Raw genomic sequence first — 16,999 nt, 5'->3', positions numbered from 1 at the left:
TTCTGCCCATCTGTGATCACAGCTGGAGAAGGCAGAGCGCCATGGGAGCCGGGGCCGGGGCCGGGCGTTGGAGAGGCGGCGGCGGCGGAAGGTGGATCGGGGTGGGGAGGGTGATGACCCAGCCCGAGAGGAGCTAGAGCCAAAGAGGGTCCGGAGCTCAGGGCCAGAGGCCGAGGAGGCCCAGGAGGAGGAGGAGCTGGAGGAGGAGACGGGGGCTGAGGGTCCTCCCCAACCCCTGCCCACCACTGGCAGCCCCAGCACCCAAGAGAACCAGAATGGCTTGGAGCCAGCCCCAGGGGCCAGTTCGGGCCCCTCAGCCCCTTTCTCCACTCTGACTCCACGGCTGCCCGTGCCCTGCCCACAGCAGCCGCCTCAGCAACAGTCGTGACAGTGGCTGAGCCTGGCACAGACCCTGACAGAGACCCCCCCCTTGGCCTCAAGGATCCTCTTTCTGACCATCAAGCCTGCTTCTTGGGAGGTGGGCGAGTAGGGGGGATGGCCACCCCCCACCTCAGCCCACCCCTGAGTCCCTTGACTTTTATATTCTGACTCCAAGGTATTGTTTAGACCTCAGCTCCTGGGGGCCGGCCCCTGGAGTCCCCCTCCCTGGTAGCCTCTAACCAGCATTCCCAGACACCTGAGGCAGATGGACAGATGGATGGGCAGGGGGACCGGGGGTGGCTGAGGCTGGGCCAGCACCATTCCAGAGACAAGGCCAGTGCATATGCAAACTGGGGGACTCTCCTCTCCCTCACCCCAGTTCCAGCCCTGGCCAGGCCAGGCTACACTAACCTCCCCTCCCCCTCACTCTCCCCTTGCCCTTCCTCACTTTCCCCTCGCCTTCCTCCCCCTTCTCCTCCCTTCTCCTGACTGATCCACCCAGGAGGAGGAAACCACATAGCTGTGCTCACAGTGTCTTTTAAATGATTTGGTCGGGGAGCTAGCAGGGCTCCCTGCAATCTGAAGAAAGCTTTTGGTGCTTGTCCTCACAGCCACCGGATCTTCCCTCCCCGTCCCGCCCCGCCTCCTTTCCTCCTCCTGGGTTCCTGTTGTAATAAAACAAGATTGTTGGTGTGTAATTAATTTGTTCAAAAGAAAACAAAAAGCAAAACAAGAAACTTGGTTCCAGCTGAAGCCTATTTTAATTTTATTTTATTATTTTCCTCTTGTTAGAAATAAAACCCTTAGCAACGTTTTTTGGAAACATGTTTCTGAAGTGCATTTCTCTTCGAAGGGGAGAACAGTGAGTCCTCCATCGCCCGTCAGTGGAGCAGCTGCCTGGCTGGCTGCTGGGCTCTGGAACCGAGTTCCACCAGGTTCTCCTTACCTGGAGGGAGGACATCCCCAGTCTCCCCACTTCCCCCAGCCAGTCTCCCCACCTCCCCGCAGATGGCCCTGCACCTCTCGCTTAACTCCTGCCGTTGTCTGTCCTCAAGCCCCAGAGTGATTTTTTGGCTTTATTGAGGTCTCATTTACACACCCTAAAATGTACTGGCTTTAAATGTACAATTCAGTAGATCAGAGGGCTGTTTCTAAAGCGCAGATCTGATCATGTCACTCTACTGCTTAAAACTGTCCGTGATGCTTCATTGCCCTGAAGACCAAGATTATATATATAATCTCATTCTTTCTGGAATGCTTCCTGGCCAATCCATACGCCAGTCAGGGACCCTGCCCTGATTTTTCTCCGCCCTCAAGGGTTCTTTCTGCCCCTTGAATGGGACTAAAGCTCAGATGTGTGGTCATTTGCAACCTGAATGCACTTTTGAAAAACAGCTTTATTGTAATGTAATTTACATACTGTGCAGTTCACCCACTTAAACTATACAGTTCAGTGGCTTACATTCCAGTTGTGCAACCATCATCGCAAGAGATTTTAGAATTGTTTCATCGTTCTAAAAAGGAATTCCACACTCCTTGGGCATCCATCCCTCCCCCCCCCCCCCCCCGTTTCCCATTCCTAGGCCACCAGTAATCTCTATGGATTTACCTATTTTGAACATTTTATATAAACGGAATCATACAATATGTGATCCTTTGTGACTGTTCTTTCACTCAGCATATTCGAGCCGACTTCACTTTTAAATGTAGATATTGATGGCGTCTTTATTTGGGGCAGATGTTTTCCCCTTCTGGGCCCCAAAGTGAAGGTGGTGGACTGGACTAGGGATCATCACAGGAGGGTGTTTACATGTTTATGTGGGGATTTGCATGCATGTTCTGGCAAGGAGACTAGCCAGCTTGCATCCCATTTATAAAGGGGTCCTTTTCCCTCCAAAGGCAAGAACGACTCTGGTCCTGAATATTCTGTGTTCACTCTGCCCATGAAGATACAGGAGAGGAAGCCAGAGCAATGGGGCTGCTTCGGGGGGGGGGGGAGCTCACAAGCTTCCTGTCGGGCCTGCTTCCACAAGGGCTGTTCCTCCTGGGGGGCTGGGCACTGCACCAAGGGCTTAAAGGCTAAAGATTGATGCCTACCTAGCCCAGGAGCCCAGCGCACTGCCACTCTGGCCTTTCTCGTGGGAATACTCAGTGGGCTCTCTCTGCTCCACTTGTCTTGATAGGAACCTGGTGGTGAAAGCCCACCTATTCTGGCAGCTTTGATTGATGGGAGGATTGGGCTCAGCGCTGCCTCCCTTCATCTTGTAATTGGGAGGCCCTGGGCTGGACAAGTAAGGGAAGCAGGGACCCCTGGACAATTCTGTCCTGGACCCAGTTTGACCCCAGGCCCCAATTCAGGGGGGGGGGGAGGTGCCCTTTTGTCTGCCCACCTATATGGGATTGACCCTGAAAGAGGGTTGGAGGAGATGACTTCAGAAGAGACAGGCATGAAAGCTGAGACAGGAACAAGAAGTGGCCTGACGGGAGGAAGAGGGTGCCTACAACCTGTAGCAGTTCCCAGGCTGGAGCACTGCTGGGCCCTCAGCAGTTTCCAGACTTTCCCATCTTACCACTGCCCTCGCCTCAGGATATGCACGCCATGAGCTCTGCAGGAGAGGCCCTAGCCCCCATTGTGCAAGACCCAGATCAAATGTGACCCCTTCCAGCCCTGGCCATTTGGCTCAGTCGGTTGGAGCATCATCCTGTACACCAAAAGGTGGGTTCGATCCTCAGGGCGCATATAGGAGGCAACCAATTGATGTTTCTCACGTCGATGTTTCTCTCTAAAATCAATAATAATAAAAATGTGACCCCTTCCAGAGAGCTTGCTCTGGTTGCAGATCTGTTCCTCTTTCCCAGACACTCCCCGAATGACTCCTGGGGTAGGCGTGGCGGGGAGCAGATGAGTGGGAGGTGAGGAGAAAGGATCAGGAAGCAGAGGGTACCTTCAGTCATTTTCTACCATAGACACTACCTTGCTGCTATGTTCTTCCAAGTTTCACACCCCACCCGTCCCCCTCCCCCCGCCCCAGTATAGCTCCTGAGTCCGCAGGTGATAAGGGGATGGGAAGAGACATCACTTCTAACAACTAACCCAACTAACCCAATGCCTTCTCTCAGGCCCAACCAACCCCTCCCTTCCCCCTCCCTAGTGCCTCCACTGTGTCTTGTGGCATCTGAAACACTCTAGGGTTAACAGGTCTGTCTTTCCCATCCCCAAGCTCCCCATAGTGGGAGCTGCTACAGGGAAAGCAAGGCCCAGGCCTGCGTCCTCTGTCCCCACTTCCAGTCAGGCCTGCAGAGTCTGGGCTAAGAAGGGGAAGACCAGAGCAGTTGGAACCCCACACTGTGCATGTGAACTCTGTTCGTTGCATAAAGCTCATTGGTAAGGGTGCTCCCCCATGGGAGTGGGTTATAGGATCTGAGACCTATGGTCATTGGAGTCCTGAAGGGGAGACAATGGCCATGCTTCCCAGAAGTCCTGAAATTGTGATTGAAGAGGGGTTGCAAGGCAGAGACAGGGTCCCTGCTCCTGGGACACTCTGATTTCAGGAAAGGGAAGGGAGCAGCCCCTTGTGAAGCCCTCCTGGGCACCAAATTCCACATGAGATACTTGATGAAGTTCCTGTCAGACATGCAGGAAACAGACTCCTCAAAAAGCAGACCTGGCCCAGGCAGATCAGCCTGGCAGAGCTGGGATTCCCACCAAGTCTCTGTGAACCTACAGCCTGTGCTGCGTGACAGAAGGGGTTCAAGGTAATCATCCTGCTCCCTAGGAAATCCTTCACAGTGGGGCTCCGTGCTGCTCTCTGCTGTGGCAGGTGGCAACTCTGGTGCTATAGCCAGATTGGCCTTGTTAGGCAAAAGTCCATATTGTTGAACTTGGGCATAACCTCCATGCCGGCCTATACTCCTTATGTACTGCTGTGTAACAGATTACTTCAAAACCTTAGTGGCACAAAACAATGAGTATCCCACAGATCCTGTAGGTCACAAATCTGGGCACAACGTAGCTGGGATTCTATTTCAGGGTGTCAGCTGTGCTGTAGTCGTGTATCTCAAGGCTTGACTGGGGAAGGATCTGCATCCAAGGTTACCTGGCTCTCACAGAATTCAGTTCCTTGTGGGTTGTTGGACGGAGAACCTCAGTTTCTGTCTAGCTGTTGGTGGGAGGTCACCCTCAGTTTCGTTATAAAGTGGACCTTTCCGTAAGGCACCTGATAATATGGCTGCTTGCTTCATCAGACCAATCAAGTGAGGAGAGAGAAAGAGGAGAGGGAGAGGGGGAAGTTAATTGTGCATCTGCAAGGTGGAAGTCACAGTTTTTATAACCCAATCACTGAAGTGAGATCCAATCACTTTGTTTTTTACCCTAACTCTAACCCTAATGCTAACCCTAACCTCAAACTCTAACCTTAACCTCTAACCCTAACCCTAACACTAACCATACGCTCTAACCCTAATCCTAAACCTAAGATATAACACTAAACCTAACCTCAAACTCTAACCCTAACCCTAACTCTAAACTCCAACCCTAACCCTAAGCTTTAACCCTAAGTCTAACCCTAAGCTCTACCCCTAATCCTAACCTCTAACCCTAACCCTAACCATAACCCTAAGCGCCAACCCTAACCCTAACGCTAACCCTAAGCTCTAACACTAAACCTAACCTCAAACTCCAACCCTAACCCTAAACTCTACGCTCTGACCCTAAGCCTAACCCTAAACTCTAACCCTAATCCTAACCTCTAACCCTAACCCTAACTCTAAACTCCAACCCTAACCCTAAGCTCAACACTCTAACCCTAAGCTGTAACCCTAATCCTAACCTCAAAACCTAACCCTAAGCTCTAACCCTAACCCTAACGCTAACCCTAAGCTCTAACCCTAACCCTAACGCTAACCCTAAGCTCTAACCCTAACCCTAACGCTAACCCTAAACTCTAACCCTAACCCTAAGCCCTAAGCCCTAACCCAAACCCTAACGTCTAACCCTATCCCTAACCTAACTCCTAACTCTATCCCTAACCCTAACCCTAACCCTAACCCTAGCCCTAACCCTAACCTTAACCTTCCTAAGCCCAGCATGGCTGGCCTGCCCTACCCCCCTGGTCACCTATGAGTTGTTCTCTGGGCCAGGCACTGTTTCCCCACAGCACAAGAAACAGGAAAGCAGGAACATGCTCGTTCCACAAAGAAGTGCTGTGCGAAGAAGCACGGGGTGACATGGGGGGGGGGGCCAAAAACCCACAGGGACCTCACCTGGGCAGTCATTCTGGATGGCCCAATCCCCTCTTCCCACTCCAGCCCCGCCACAGCCCCGTGGACCCCAGTGGTCCAGGACAGCAGACCAATCGCTTTGACATCCCATCACTCGCTTTGACATCCCATCACTTTTGCAATATTCTACTTATTAGAAGCAAGTCACCAGGTTCAGAGCACACTCAAGGGGAGGGGATTACACATGGCTGTGAATACCAGGAGGTGAGGATCATTGGGGGCCAACTTGGAAACTGACTACTATCATTCATTCTCTGACCCCAATGATTCGCATTCCTTCCACATGCAAAATACATTCACTCCTTCCCAAGGTCTGTAAAAGCCTCATTCTATTTCAGCATTGCCTCAAAGTCCAGAATCTCAGGGGTGAACAAGGCTCCTTGGGTGTATTCCTTAAGTATGGCTCCTTAAGTACTATTTTTCTCCATCCATAGATCTATGAAACTTAGACAAATTACCTGTCCCCAACACACCCAACATACAATGATGGACCAGGCACAAGATAGCTGCTATAGGCATTCCAGTTTAAAAGGGGGGAAATGGGAGACACAAAGGAGTCGTTGGTCTGTAGCAATTCTGAAATCCAATTTGGCAAATGATGTTCCTTGATTAGTTTTCAAAGCTGGGGATAATTCTCCATGGCTCTTGGCTCTGTTTTCTGGGCTCTTGGTTTCACCCTTGGTACCTTCCTTTCTTTTTTAAAAAAATATATTTTTAATAGAGGCCCAGTGCATGAAATTCATGCACTCGGAGGGTGGAGGTGTCCCTCAGCCTGGCCTGTGCCCTCTCACAGTCCAGGAGCCTCGCAATTTATTGCCCCAAAGAGGTAGGCCCCGCTCACCCTGCTGGGGCTCTGTGATCAATCACCCAACCTGCTGCAGCCTGCCGGTCAGTGGCCTGGACCTCCCTCTTTGGGGCCATTGCAAAGCCCTCCCCCCTGCCCGATCGATCGCTCCGCAGGCCAGGGGTCTGGGCCTCCCTCTGCGGGGCAATCATGGGGCGATGGCAGGGCCCCCCGGAGCAATCACATCGCACCTGCCTTGGCTGGACTGGCACAAGTGTGTGTCATAGTGTGGTTGTCTGGACGGTCATTCTGCTGTTCAGCCGTTCGGTCGATTTGCATATTATGCTTTTATTATTATAGACTAGAAGCCCAGCATGTCAAGTTGCACAGCCCCGCCCACCTGCAATGGTCTTTGGTTGTGAGGCGTTAGGGCCACAGGCCTTTTATAATATAGATTGATTTTAGAGAGGAAAGGAGAGGGGAGAGAGATAGAAACATTAATGATGAGAGAGAATCATTGATAGGCTGCCTCCTGCATGCCCTTTAATGGGGATCAAACCCAAAACCTGGGCATGTGCCTTTGACTGGAATTGAACCCAGGACCCTTTAGTCCGCAGGCCAACACTCTATCCACTCAGCCAAACCGGCTATGGCCCTTCCTTTCTTTTTCATGAAAGGTAGCACATGTTTGCTGCTGAATAATTTTCCCAGTCTGCTTCCTGACAGTACAAAACTTGAGGGTCCAATGTACTGTTTCTGTAAACAGAAGCTGCCACTGGACAATTATTCCATAGAGGTGTGTTTCTGTCTTATTGGCAGGTTGGACACTCAGTAGTGGCTACAACCAGATTGGCATTGGTGGAAGTCCATATTGTGGAGCCCATGCATACCACGTCTACCACCATGGCCATTTTTGTTCAGGAGTCCATTGAGTAAGGAAAAGGGTATCAGAGATAGACGTTGACTGACATCAACAGAATGGGGCATTTGTCCATCTGATGGAGATCCTCCTTCACAGTGGATTCTCTCTGGTGCTCCATGTATGTGGGATGTGAATATTCTCACACTCTGTGCCCATTCCAAGAGGGATATGTCTCTCCATATGTCTCTCCCCCAGACGTTATCAACAATATTTCAACCCAGTTCTAAGTCATTGACAATCCAGCCAAATCATTGGAAACTGCACGAATCAGTGGAGATCTAGGCCTCTATCTTTGCGACAGACCAATCTTTCTGCTGGGGGAATTTCCCTACAGGATGAACCCTAAGTGAGGCTGTAACACCGCAGCTAGCTACTACCAGCTGGTGGCAGCATATCATGCAGAAGCATCTGTAAACCAAACTTAAATATTGGATCCCTTAGTCATCTGGTCACAGAGAAAGCCCCAGGAGGCCTGAGTGAGAAAGGGATGGCAGTGCAGCTGGTGGGTGTACGATCCACCTGCTCAGGCAATGTACTCGTGTCTTCTAGACCTGCTTGTGTAAACCTATTCTAATTGGCGGTGGAGTGCTGCTGCACAGAGACAACCTCATGGCTTGATGTGATAGTTTAACACACAGCTCACTTTTAGTGTCCTATGCTCAGGCATTCATTCACAAATCAGATCTGTTTTTCAATTTTTATTTTTCTCTTCTGCTGAGACTCCTACTATCACGATGTGGCCACTTCTAATTTTACCTCCATTTCTTTGAAAAATATTTTGTATCTCTTTATACTTTCCTGTTGATCTTTCCACTCACTAATTTGTTGTTCAGCTGTAGCCCTCCTAACCTCTATGCCATCTATACAGTGTGTGCTCCAATAATGTGTCCAGGAACTAGGGAAATCACCACAGGATGGGACTTAGGATTTCCTTGGCCCAAAAGGAGAAGGACTTAAGCAGATACTTAAGTGGACCACAGTGACAGTCTAGGTCACCAGAGATTAACATTAACACAGAACCACTATCCAGTCTCTTTAATTTATTTTATTTTTTTGTTAATCCTTCATTGATTTTTAGAGGAAGTGGAAGAGAGGGGGGAGAGACACAGAGAAAGAAAGCTCGATTTGAGAGAGACACATCGATTGGTTGCCTCCCACACGAGCCCTGACCTGGGCTAGGGATTGAGCCTGCAACCAAGGTACATACTCTTGACTGGAATCGAACCCAGGACCCTTCAGTCTGCAGGCCAACACTCTATTCACTTAGCAAAACCGGTTAGGGCTCCAGTCTCTTTTAAAACATCTAGATATTTCCCTGTCCCCAGGGCACAAATAAGCTGGCTGCAGGTCCCTATGGGAAAAGCAAGAAGGGAGACTTTGCCATATATACTTGTAAAAAGTGTAGCAAGGTCCCTCTTGAAATGGACCCTCCCCTTCATTCAAGGGCTCTACTTCATGAACTGCAAGAGAGGCTAGGACTCTACATTTTGAGGACTAGATTAGGAATCCATTTGCTAGACTAAATTTTTTTTTGTTATATAAATCAAATAGGACCTTATCAGGCTGTTCATCTATTTTAGAACTAGGGAAACCATGTTAATTAGCAACCACTATAGATCCCCATAAGTCAACCACTATAGATCCCCATAAGTCAAACCATTCCGATTACTCCTATGGCTCTGCTGTTCATTATAGGAATGAAACCCAACATTTGTCTTTGGGCATGACCCTCACATCCCCATTGAAATCAGGGACCCATTATCATGATTACTCACTGTGACAATGACTTACAGAAAAAACACTTGCCCAGACTGTGTGGCTCAGTGGTTGAGCATTGACCCATGCACCAAGAGATCACCTGTTCGATTCCCGACACCCACCATCAGGGCACATGCCTGAGTTTCTGGCTCAATTCCCAGTGGGGGCCAGGCAAGAGGCAGACGATCCATGTTTCTCTCTCATCATTGATGTTTCTATCTCTCTCCCTTCCTCTCTTTCTAAAAATCAATAAAAACAAATTAAAGAACACAAAACAACACTGCAATGCTTTTTAAGAATGCTGATGCTCGCCCTGGCTGGTTTGGCTCAGTGGATGGAGCGTCGGCCTGGGGACTGGAGGGTCCCGGGTTCGATTCCGACCAGGGGCATGTACCTTGGTTGCGGGCACATCCCCAGTGGATGTGCAGGAGGCAGCTGATCGATGCTTCTCTCTCATCGATGTTTCTGACTATCCCTCTCCCTTCCTCTCTGTAAAAAATCAATAAAATATATTTTTAAAAAAAGAATGCTGATGCTCACTCATGTTAGTTAAGGTAAAGTTAGCTTCTGAGACAAAAAAACAACAACAACACTGTACTTTAAGGCAATAAAAGTTTACTTCTTGCTCCTGTAATATTCCAAAAGAGATTAATAGTTGGGTTTCCCTCTTCTAAGGTGCCTGGGCACCTTCTGTCCAGAAGGTCTTTCATCTTCAAAATGGGATTACTATAAAACTCTTAGAAGAAAACATAGGGTAAGTCTTCATGACCTTGGATTTGGCAAGAGGTACTTAAGTATGACACCAAAAGCAAAAGCAACAAAAGAAAAAATAGATAAATTGGACTTAATCAAAATTAAAAACTTTGTGTACCAAATAACATTATCAATAAAATAAGAAGATAACCCACAGAATGGAAGAAAATATTGCAAATCATATATCTGATAAGGATTTACAATCCAGAATATATATAAAAAAACTACAACTCAATGACAAAAAGACTAATAAACCAATTTTAAAAATGGGCAAAGAATTTGGAAAGACATTTCCCTAAAGAAAGTATAAAAATGACCAACAAGCAAATGAAATATTGCTCAACATCATTAGTTATTAGGAAAATAAAAATCAAAACCACAATGAGACACCACTTCACACCACTAGATGGCAATAACAACACAAAAAACACTGAAAAGGATGTGGAGAAATTGGAACCTTTGCACATTGATGATGGGAATGTAAAATGGTGCACCAATGTGTAAACATTTCGTCAGTTTCCCCAAAAGTTAAATAGAGAACTACCATATGAACCAGCAATTCCACTCCTAGGTATATACCCAAGAGAATTGAAAACAGTACTCAAACAGATACTTGTATAGCAATGTTCATTGCAGTATTAGCTACAATAGCCAAAAGGTGGAAACAACTCGTGTTCATCAATAGATGAATAAACAAAATATGGTATATACATATATTGAAATATTCAACCATGAAAAGGAATAAAGTTCAGACACATGTTACAACATGGATAAACCTTGAAGACATTATTCTAAATGAAATAATACAGACACAAAAAGACAAATACTATATGATTCCACTTATATGAAATATCTAGAATAGGCAAGTTCATATATATAGAAAGTAGCTTAAAAGTTACCAGGAACTGGGAGAGGAGGTTATATACATGTCTGATCACCAGGTTGCACACCTGTAACTAGTATAATATTGTACATCAACTGTAATTGAAAAATAAAAATTAAAAAATCTGTGATGGCAAAGAATTGGAAGCAATCTGAGTGGCCATCCTTGGTGGGTAGATAAGAAAAATGGGAAGCTTTCACACCATAGAGTGCTATGAGGTAGTTGAGGTTGATGGAAGATATACACATAGCCTCTTGAATATATCTGCCATTATTCATGATAGCCAAAAAGTGGGAACAGCACAAATGTCCAAAACTGATGGATGGGTAAATAAAAGGTGGTAAAGCCATACAATGGACTATTATCTATACTAATAAATGGGTAATATGCTAATTAGACTGAACATCTTCCGGACAAAGTCATGGTGGCAGGGGCCGAAGCAGAGGCAGTTAGGGGCGACCAGGCCAGCAGGGGAGGGTGGTTAGGGACAATCAGGCCAGTAGGCAGAGGCAATTAGGGGTGATCAGGCCAGCAGGCAGAGAGGTTGCAGGGGTGGGCAAACTTTTTGACTCGAGGGCCACAATGGGTTCTTAAACTGGACTGGAGGGCCGGAACAAAAGCATGGATGGAGTGTTTGTGTGAACTAATATAAATTCAAAGTAAACATCATTACATAAAAGGGTACGGTCTTTTTTTTTTTTAGTTTTATTCATTTCAAACAGGCCGGATCTGGCCCGCGGGCCGTAGTTTGCCCATGGCTGGGTTAGAGGCAAGCAGGCAGGCAGGGGAGCAGTAGGGTTATCAGGGAGGCATGCAGAGTGGTTAGGGGCAATCAGGCAGGCAGGCAGAGTGGTTAAGAGTGATCAGGCCCTAGCTGGTTTGGCTCAGTGGATAGAGCGTCAGCCTGCGGACTCAAGGGTCCCAGGTTCGATTCCGGTCAAGGGCATGTACCTTGGTTGCAGGCACATTCCCACTGGGGAGTGTGCAGGAGGCAGCTGATCGAAGTCTCTCTCATCAATGTTTCTAACTCTCTGTCCCTCTCCCTTCCTCTCTGTAAAAAAAAATCAATAAAATATATTTTAAAAAAAGAGCAATCAGGCAGGCAGGCAAGTGAGTGGTTAGGAGCCAGCAGTCCTGGATTGCAAGAGGGATCCCAGATTGGAGAGGGTGCAGGCCAGGCTGAGAGCCCTCCCCCCGCCCCATGCACAAATTTCGTGCACCGGGCCTCTAGTTTAGCAATAAAGGGGGTGAAGTACTGACCCATGCTATAACATTAATGAAACTTGAAAACATTATGCTAAATGAGAGAAGCCAGACACAAAAGACCACATATTGTATGATTCCATTTATATGACTATCCAGAGTAGGCAAATCTACAGAAAGTAGATTAGTGGTTGCCTAGGAAGGCAGGGGCAGTGGGGGGAGATTGGAGGGAAATGGAGAGTGACTGCTAATGGGTACAGGTTTCCTTTTTGGGGTGATGGAAATATTTTATTTTTATTTTAAAATGTTTTTTTATTGATTTTAGAAAGAGAGAAAAGAAGGAGAGATAGAAATATCGATAGACTGCCTCCTGCATGTTCACTATTGGAGATTGAGCCCACAACCCTATTGCATGTACCCTGACCAGGAATCAAACTGATGACCTCTTGGTGCATGGGATGACAATCCACTGAGCTGTACCGCTGGGCAGGGTGATGAAAATATTTTAAACTTAAATTGTGATAATGGTTGAACAATCTGTGAATATGCTAAAAGACACTTTAAATGGGTGACTTGTGGGATACATGAATTGTATTTCAATAAAGCTGTTATATATATTACTAGGGGCCCAGTGCACAAATTCGTGCACCTTGAAAGGAACTGTGGGCTCGAGAGGCTGCAGTAGGCACAGGGGCGGGTCTCGGTCCATCCTCCACGACTCTGCATGGCTCCTCCCACTGCCCCCACTCAGTCCCTGTCTGCTGGCAGCATGCTCTGACGGCACTGGCCCCGCTTGCACCTGCTGACAGCATGGAGCGATTGGGGCCAGCGCTGTCAGTTTGTGCGAGTGGCGGCTGCTACCCCAATCGCCCCTCAGGAGCAGGGGGAGGTGGAGAAGCCCTCAGGGGCAATCAAGGCCAGCAGCCGCCACTCGCACCTGCTGATGGCACCAAGTGATCAGGACCAGCGCTGGGCACCAGCAGTGGGTACGAGTGGTGGCTCTGGCATCGGCTGCGGGTGCGAGTGGTGCCGGTGCTGGCAGCAGGTGCTAGTGCCGGGTGGGACCACGGTGCATTGGAGCAAAGAATTTTCAGTAACCACCAGAGGCTCACCCCGATGACAGTGACAGTGACTGGCTTCCTGCCTTGGTCTGGCACCCCGGCTCACCTGTTCTACCATCCTGCCATGGCCGACACCCACCATGTTCCGCACAAGCTCCCTGGTGGTCAGTGCACGTCATAGCGACTGATTGTTCGGTTGTTCATTTGTTCGGTCATTCTGGTTGTTCCGCCATTCAGTCTATTTGCTTATTAGCCTTTTATTATATAGGATGTATGTATATCTCAATAAAGCTGATATACATATAAACATATTGCTGATAATATAAAACATCACCAGTCATCTAAACATGTTGCTGCCTCTTTGGAGAAACAGTTGATTCCAGGGATGGGACCAGAGAGTTAGAAAAGGTTTAAAAATGAGAGAAACATGTCAAAAGCACACAGGAGCCAACTTAAAGGATCCCCCAATGGCTAAATCTGGGACAACTTGAGCAACAAAATAATGGATGTAATAAATTATAACCCATAAAATGAAATAAGAATTCATGAGCACATACAGCTATAAATGAATGAATGAATGAGAGAGAATTTAAAGCCTTCATTACAGTCAAAGTCTAACTAATAAAGTCTAATAAATGTAGAAGAAATGGTGGAATCAGAAAATCACTATTTGGCAAACACCCACAGTAATAATTGTGTGAAGCATGAATCATCAGTGGGTGCTAAAATTAGTGGGTAAAAGCTTGATGAAAAACAGGATGTTTGCTTATATACTTTGACTATCTCCTCACAATTCAGTTCATCACAAAGGTAAAAATAGAACTTGACAGTGGCAACACCACCTAATCAAGTGATGAGGATTAATATCATCATCAATAAGACATTTAGACATAATATAACACATTATGATGGACTGAGAAGGATACATTGCACTGCTTCTGTAAACATGAGAGAACATCAGAAAAGCCCAATTCAGGGATATCCTACAAAATAACTGGCCAGTCCTCTTCAAAAGTATCAAGGTCATGAAAGACGGAAGGACTGGGGAACTGTAACAGATGAGAAGATACTAAGGAGGCATGACAACTAATTGTAACATGGGATTCTAGAACAGAAAAAGAACATTAGGGGAAAATCTGGTGAAATCTGAATAAATTTGAAGGTGAAATTTGAATAGATTAATTAATAGTATTGTATCAATGTTAATTTCTTAGTTTTGATAATTGTACTATGATTATGTACGACAGTAACATTTGGGGAAGCTGGGTGAAAGGTATATGAGAATTCTTTGTATTAGTTTTGTAACTTTTAAAAAAATTGATTTCAGGGAGGAAGGGAGAGGGATAGAAACATCAAAGATGAGAGAGAATCATTGATCGGCTGCCTCCTGCATGCCCCCTACTGGGGATTGAGCCTGCAACCCGGGCATGTGACCCTAACTGGAATCGAACCCGGGACCCTTCAGTCCACAGGCCGATGCTCTATCCACTGAGCCAAACCAGGTAGGGCATAGTTTTGTAACTTTTTATAAGTCTGATATCATTACAAAACAAAAGGTTTTTTTAAATTTTAAAAATTAAAAGCACATATTGCTGTGTCACTCAAGTAGGAAAGAGAAAATATACAAGATAACACCCTTAGATATATTACAAATACATGCAAACAAAATGCTTTGCCAGAACACATACAAAGGTTATATCTTTTAAAATTAGCTTGATTCCCTGAGAATGGCAAATGGGAAAAAACGGAATCGACCAACTAGTCAAGTCATCATATGAAGAAACCTAAATTGGACCCTAGAAGTTTTTTCTGGAGGAAGTGAGATTGGATTTGAACTTTGCAGGAGGGTGGAGGGACTTGGAGGAATTAAGGGTGGTCTAAACAGGTAATAATGGCAAAATGTGGGAGAGAGCTAGATGGGGCTTGGCGGTAGTGCCAAGAGTCTGCCTTGGTCTAACCAGAAGGAACTGACTAGTCCAGAGGGTTGGGAGTTGAGGCTGGCTGTAGAGGGATTCAAGATGCCCTCAGGGCCGGTCTCCTCTCAGGATATTCTATCCCCTCAACTACTGCCAGGGGGCACTGTTGGGACTGAGCCCTTTCCTGCCCTTTACCTGGTTTGGGGGCCTAATTCTCTTCTAAGGACCTCCCTGACTCCTGGACGATGGCATCTGCTGTGTTGTCCCATAATCAGCTCCAGACATGAGGGTAAGTAGAAGGCCAAACCTTTCCTCTCGACTAGGCTTAGGGTCAGGCTCTCTTTTTCCCCCAACTGTAGTCAGCATCACCATCTGAGCTGTCCTGCTGTGTGACTGCTGTGGTCACCTGGTCAACCTGTAGTTTGGCCTGGCGCAGCCCTGGTAGCCTCCACACAACTTACCACTGCAGATGAAAAGCTGATTCCAAGGGGAGCAGAAAGGGGCCCAGAAGGAGTGGGCACATTGAGGGTACTCAGGGGGGGAGGAGCTACCTACCCAGGGGCTGCAGAACTGCCTGGGTGCAAATCCTGCTTCCATCAATTGCCTGCTCTGTGGTTTTTGGCAAATTACTTAATCTCTTATAGTCTCAGTTCCTGCATCTTTATATTGAAGGATAATAGAATAATAGTACTTACCACAGATGGTTATTATGACAATTAAATGAGATTACATAGTGTCTGGCATAAATTAAACTCTCAATAAACATTAGCTGCCATTATTATTACACTAGAAGCCCGGTGCACGAATTCGTGCACCAGTGGGGTCCCTTGGCCTGGCCGGTGGGATCGGGCTGAAACCGGCTCTCCAACATCCCCTGAGGGGTCCCAGATTGTGAGAGGGCACAGGCCAGGCTGAGGGACCCCACCGGTGCATGATGGGGGGAAGGGGAGAGAGATGTGGGAGGTTGGCCAGCCAGGAAGAGACCACGGGAGGGCTCCAGGGCGTGTCCAGCCCATCTTACTCAGTTCAGATGGGCCAGACCCCAGCAGCAAGCAAACCTACCAGTCAGAGCATCTGCCCCTGGTGGTCAGTGCACATCATAGCAACTGGTCAATGAGTTGGCTATCTGCTCCCTGGTGGTCAGTGCATGTCATAGTGAGCAGCTGAGTGGCCTATGCATATCATTAGCACATTATGCTTTGATTGGTTGAATGGCCGACTGGTTGACTGGACACTTAGAATATGAGGCTTTTATTATATAGAACTATAGGCCCGGTGAGGTCCCTCAGTGCGGGGATTGGGCCAAAACTGGCTCTCTGACATCCCCCGAGGGGTCCCGGATTGCAAGAGGGTGGTTCTCGGGTGACGTATCCCAGAATCAGGCTCCCTCCTCTCTGGTTCCGGGTGCGTCATCTGAGAACTACAGCTGCCAAATCACTGCAGCTCAGCAGCTCCTGCATTGAGCATCTGCCGCCTGGTGGTCATTGCGCATCATAGCTACGGGTCAGATGGTAGGATGGTCACTTAGGCTTTTATATATATAGATGTTCTCAGTCCTGGTTCTTGGGCTCCCAGAGCTGGAGCAAAACTACCTATAGCTCAGAGGAGATAAGTAGAGCCTGGCAGTGGCTCTGGCTCTGATTTGGAGGAGGTATGTGGGTACTGCAAGGGTGACAGAAAGATAGCAAACCTTTAATTTGTATAACTAAATAAACTATTTTCACATTTTAATGACACACGTGAGCATCTTCTGTGAATGTACATTTTAGCTTAAGATTTTATGCTGAAAATGGCTACATACAATTCCTGATCAGGACTTTTCATTAATGATCTCTTCAAAATCTTGATTGTGGCTATTAAAGAGAAATGCTTTTTTTTTTCTCAAGTAGGTGGTGGTAAAAAGTTAAGGATAATTTGTTTTTTTCCCCCATTAGCCAGAATTTCTATTTCATTCTTAAAATCATTTAAATCCAGTTGAAAAATTTAAGTTTTTAGATGGCTATTCTTTTCCTCGGGATATACACAGATGATACTCTAATCCTTTAATCCAAAGTATAC

General features: G+C 47.0%; 1 protein-coding gene across 12 annotated transcripts in view; it reads left to right on the top strand.

The window, feature by feature from the left end:
- KDM5C (lysine demethylase 5C) overlaps nucleotides 1-2,028 on the top strand; it is a 32,222-nt gene extending 30,194 nt beyond the window's left edge. For 8 of the 12 annotated variants that reach the window (XM_059679155.1, XM_059679150.1, XM_059679148.1 and 5 more), the window contains one exon: nucleotides 23-1,204. In XM_059679155.1, coding sequence (XP_059535138.1) covers nucleotides 23-388 — 366 coding nt within the window. In that variant the 3' untranslated portion in view covers nucleotides 389-1,204. Of the gene's footprint in view, nucleotides 1-22; nucleotides 1,205-1,234 lie in introns of those variants that run through there. The other 4 variants (XM_059679151.1, XM_059679153.1, XM_059679152.1 and 1 more) reach the window with 4 other exon arrangements.
- The last annotated feature ends 14,971 nt before the right edge of the window (nucleotides 2,029-16,999 follow it).

This window comes from Myotis daubentonii, chromosome X (assembly GCF_963259705.1).
Source record: "Myotis daubentonii chromosome X, mMyoDau2.1, whole genome shotgun sequence".
In the NCBI taxonomy this organism is placed as follows: Eukaryota; Metazoa; Chordata; class Mammalia; order Chiroptera; family Vespertilionidae; genus Myotis; species Myotis daubentonii.
This window is presented reverse-complemented; position numbering and strand designations above follow the sequence as displayed.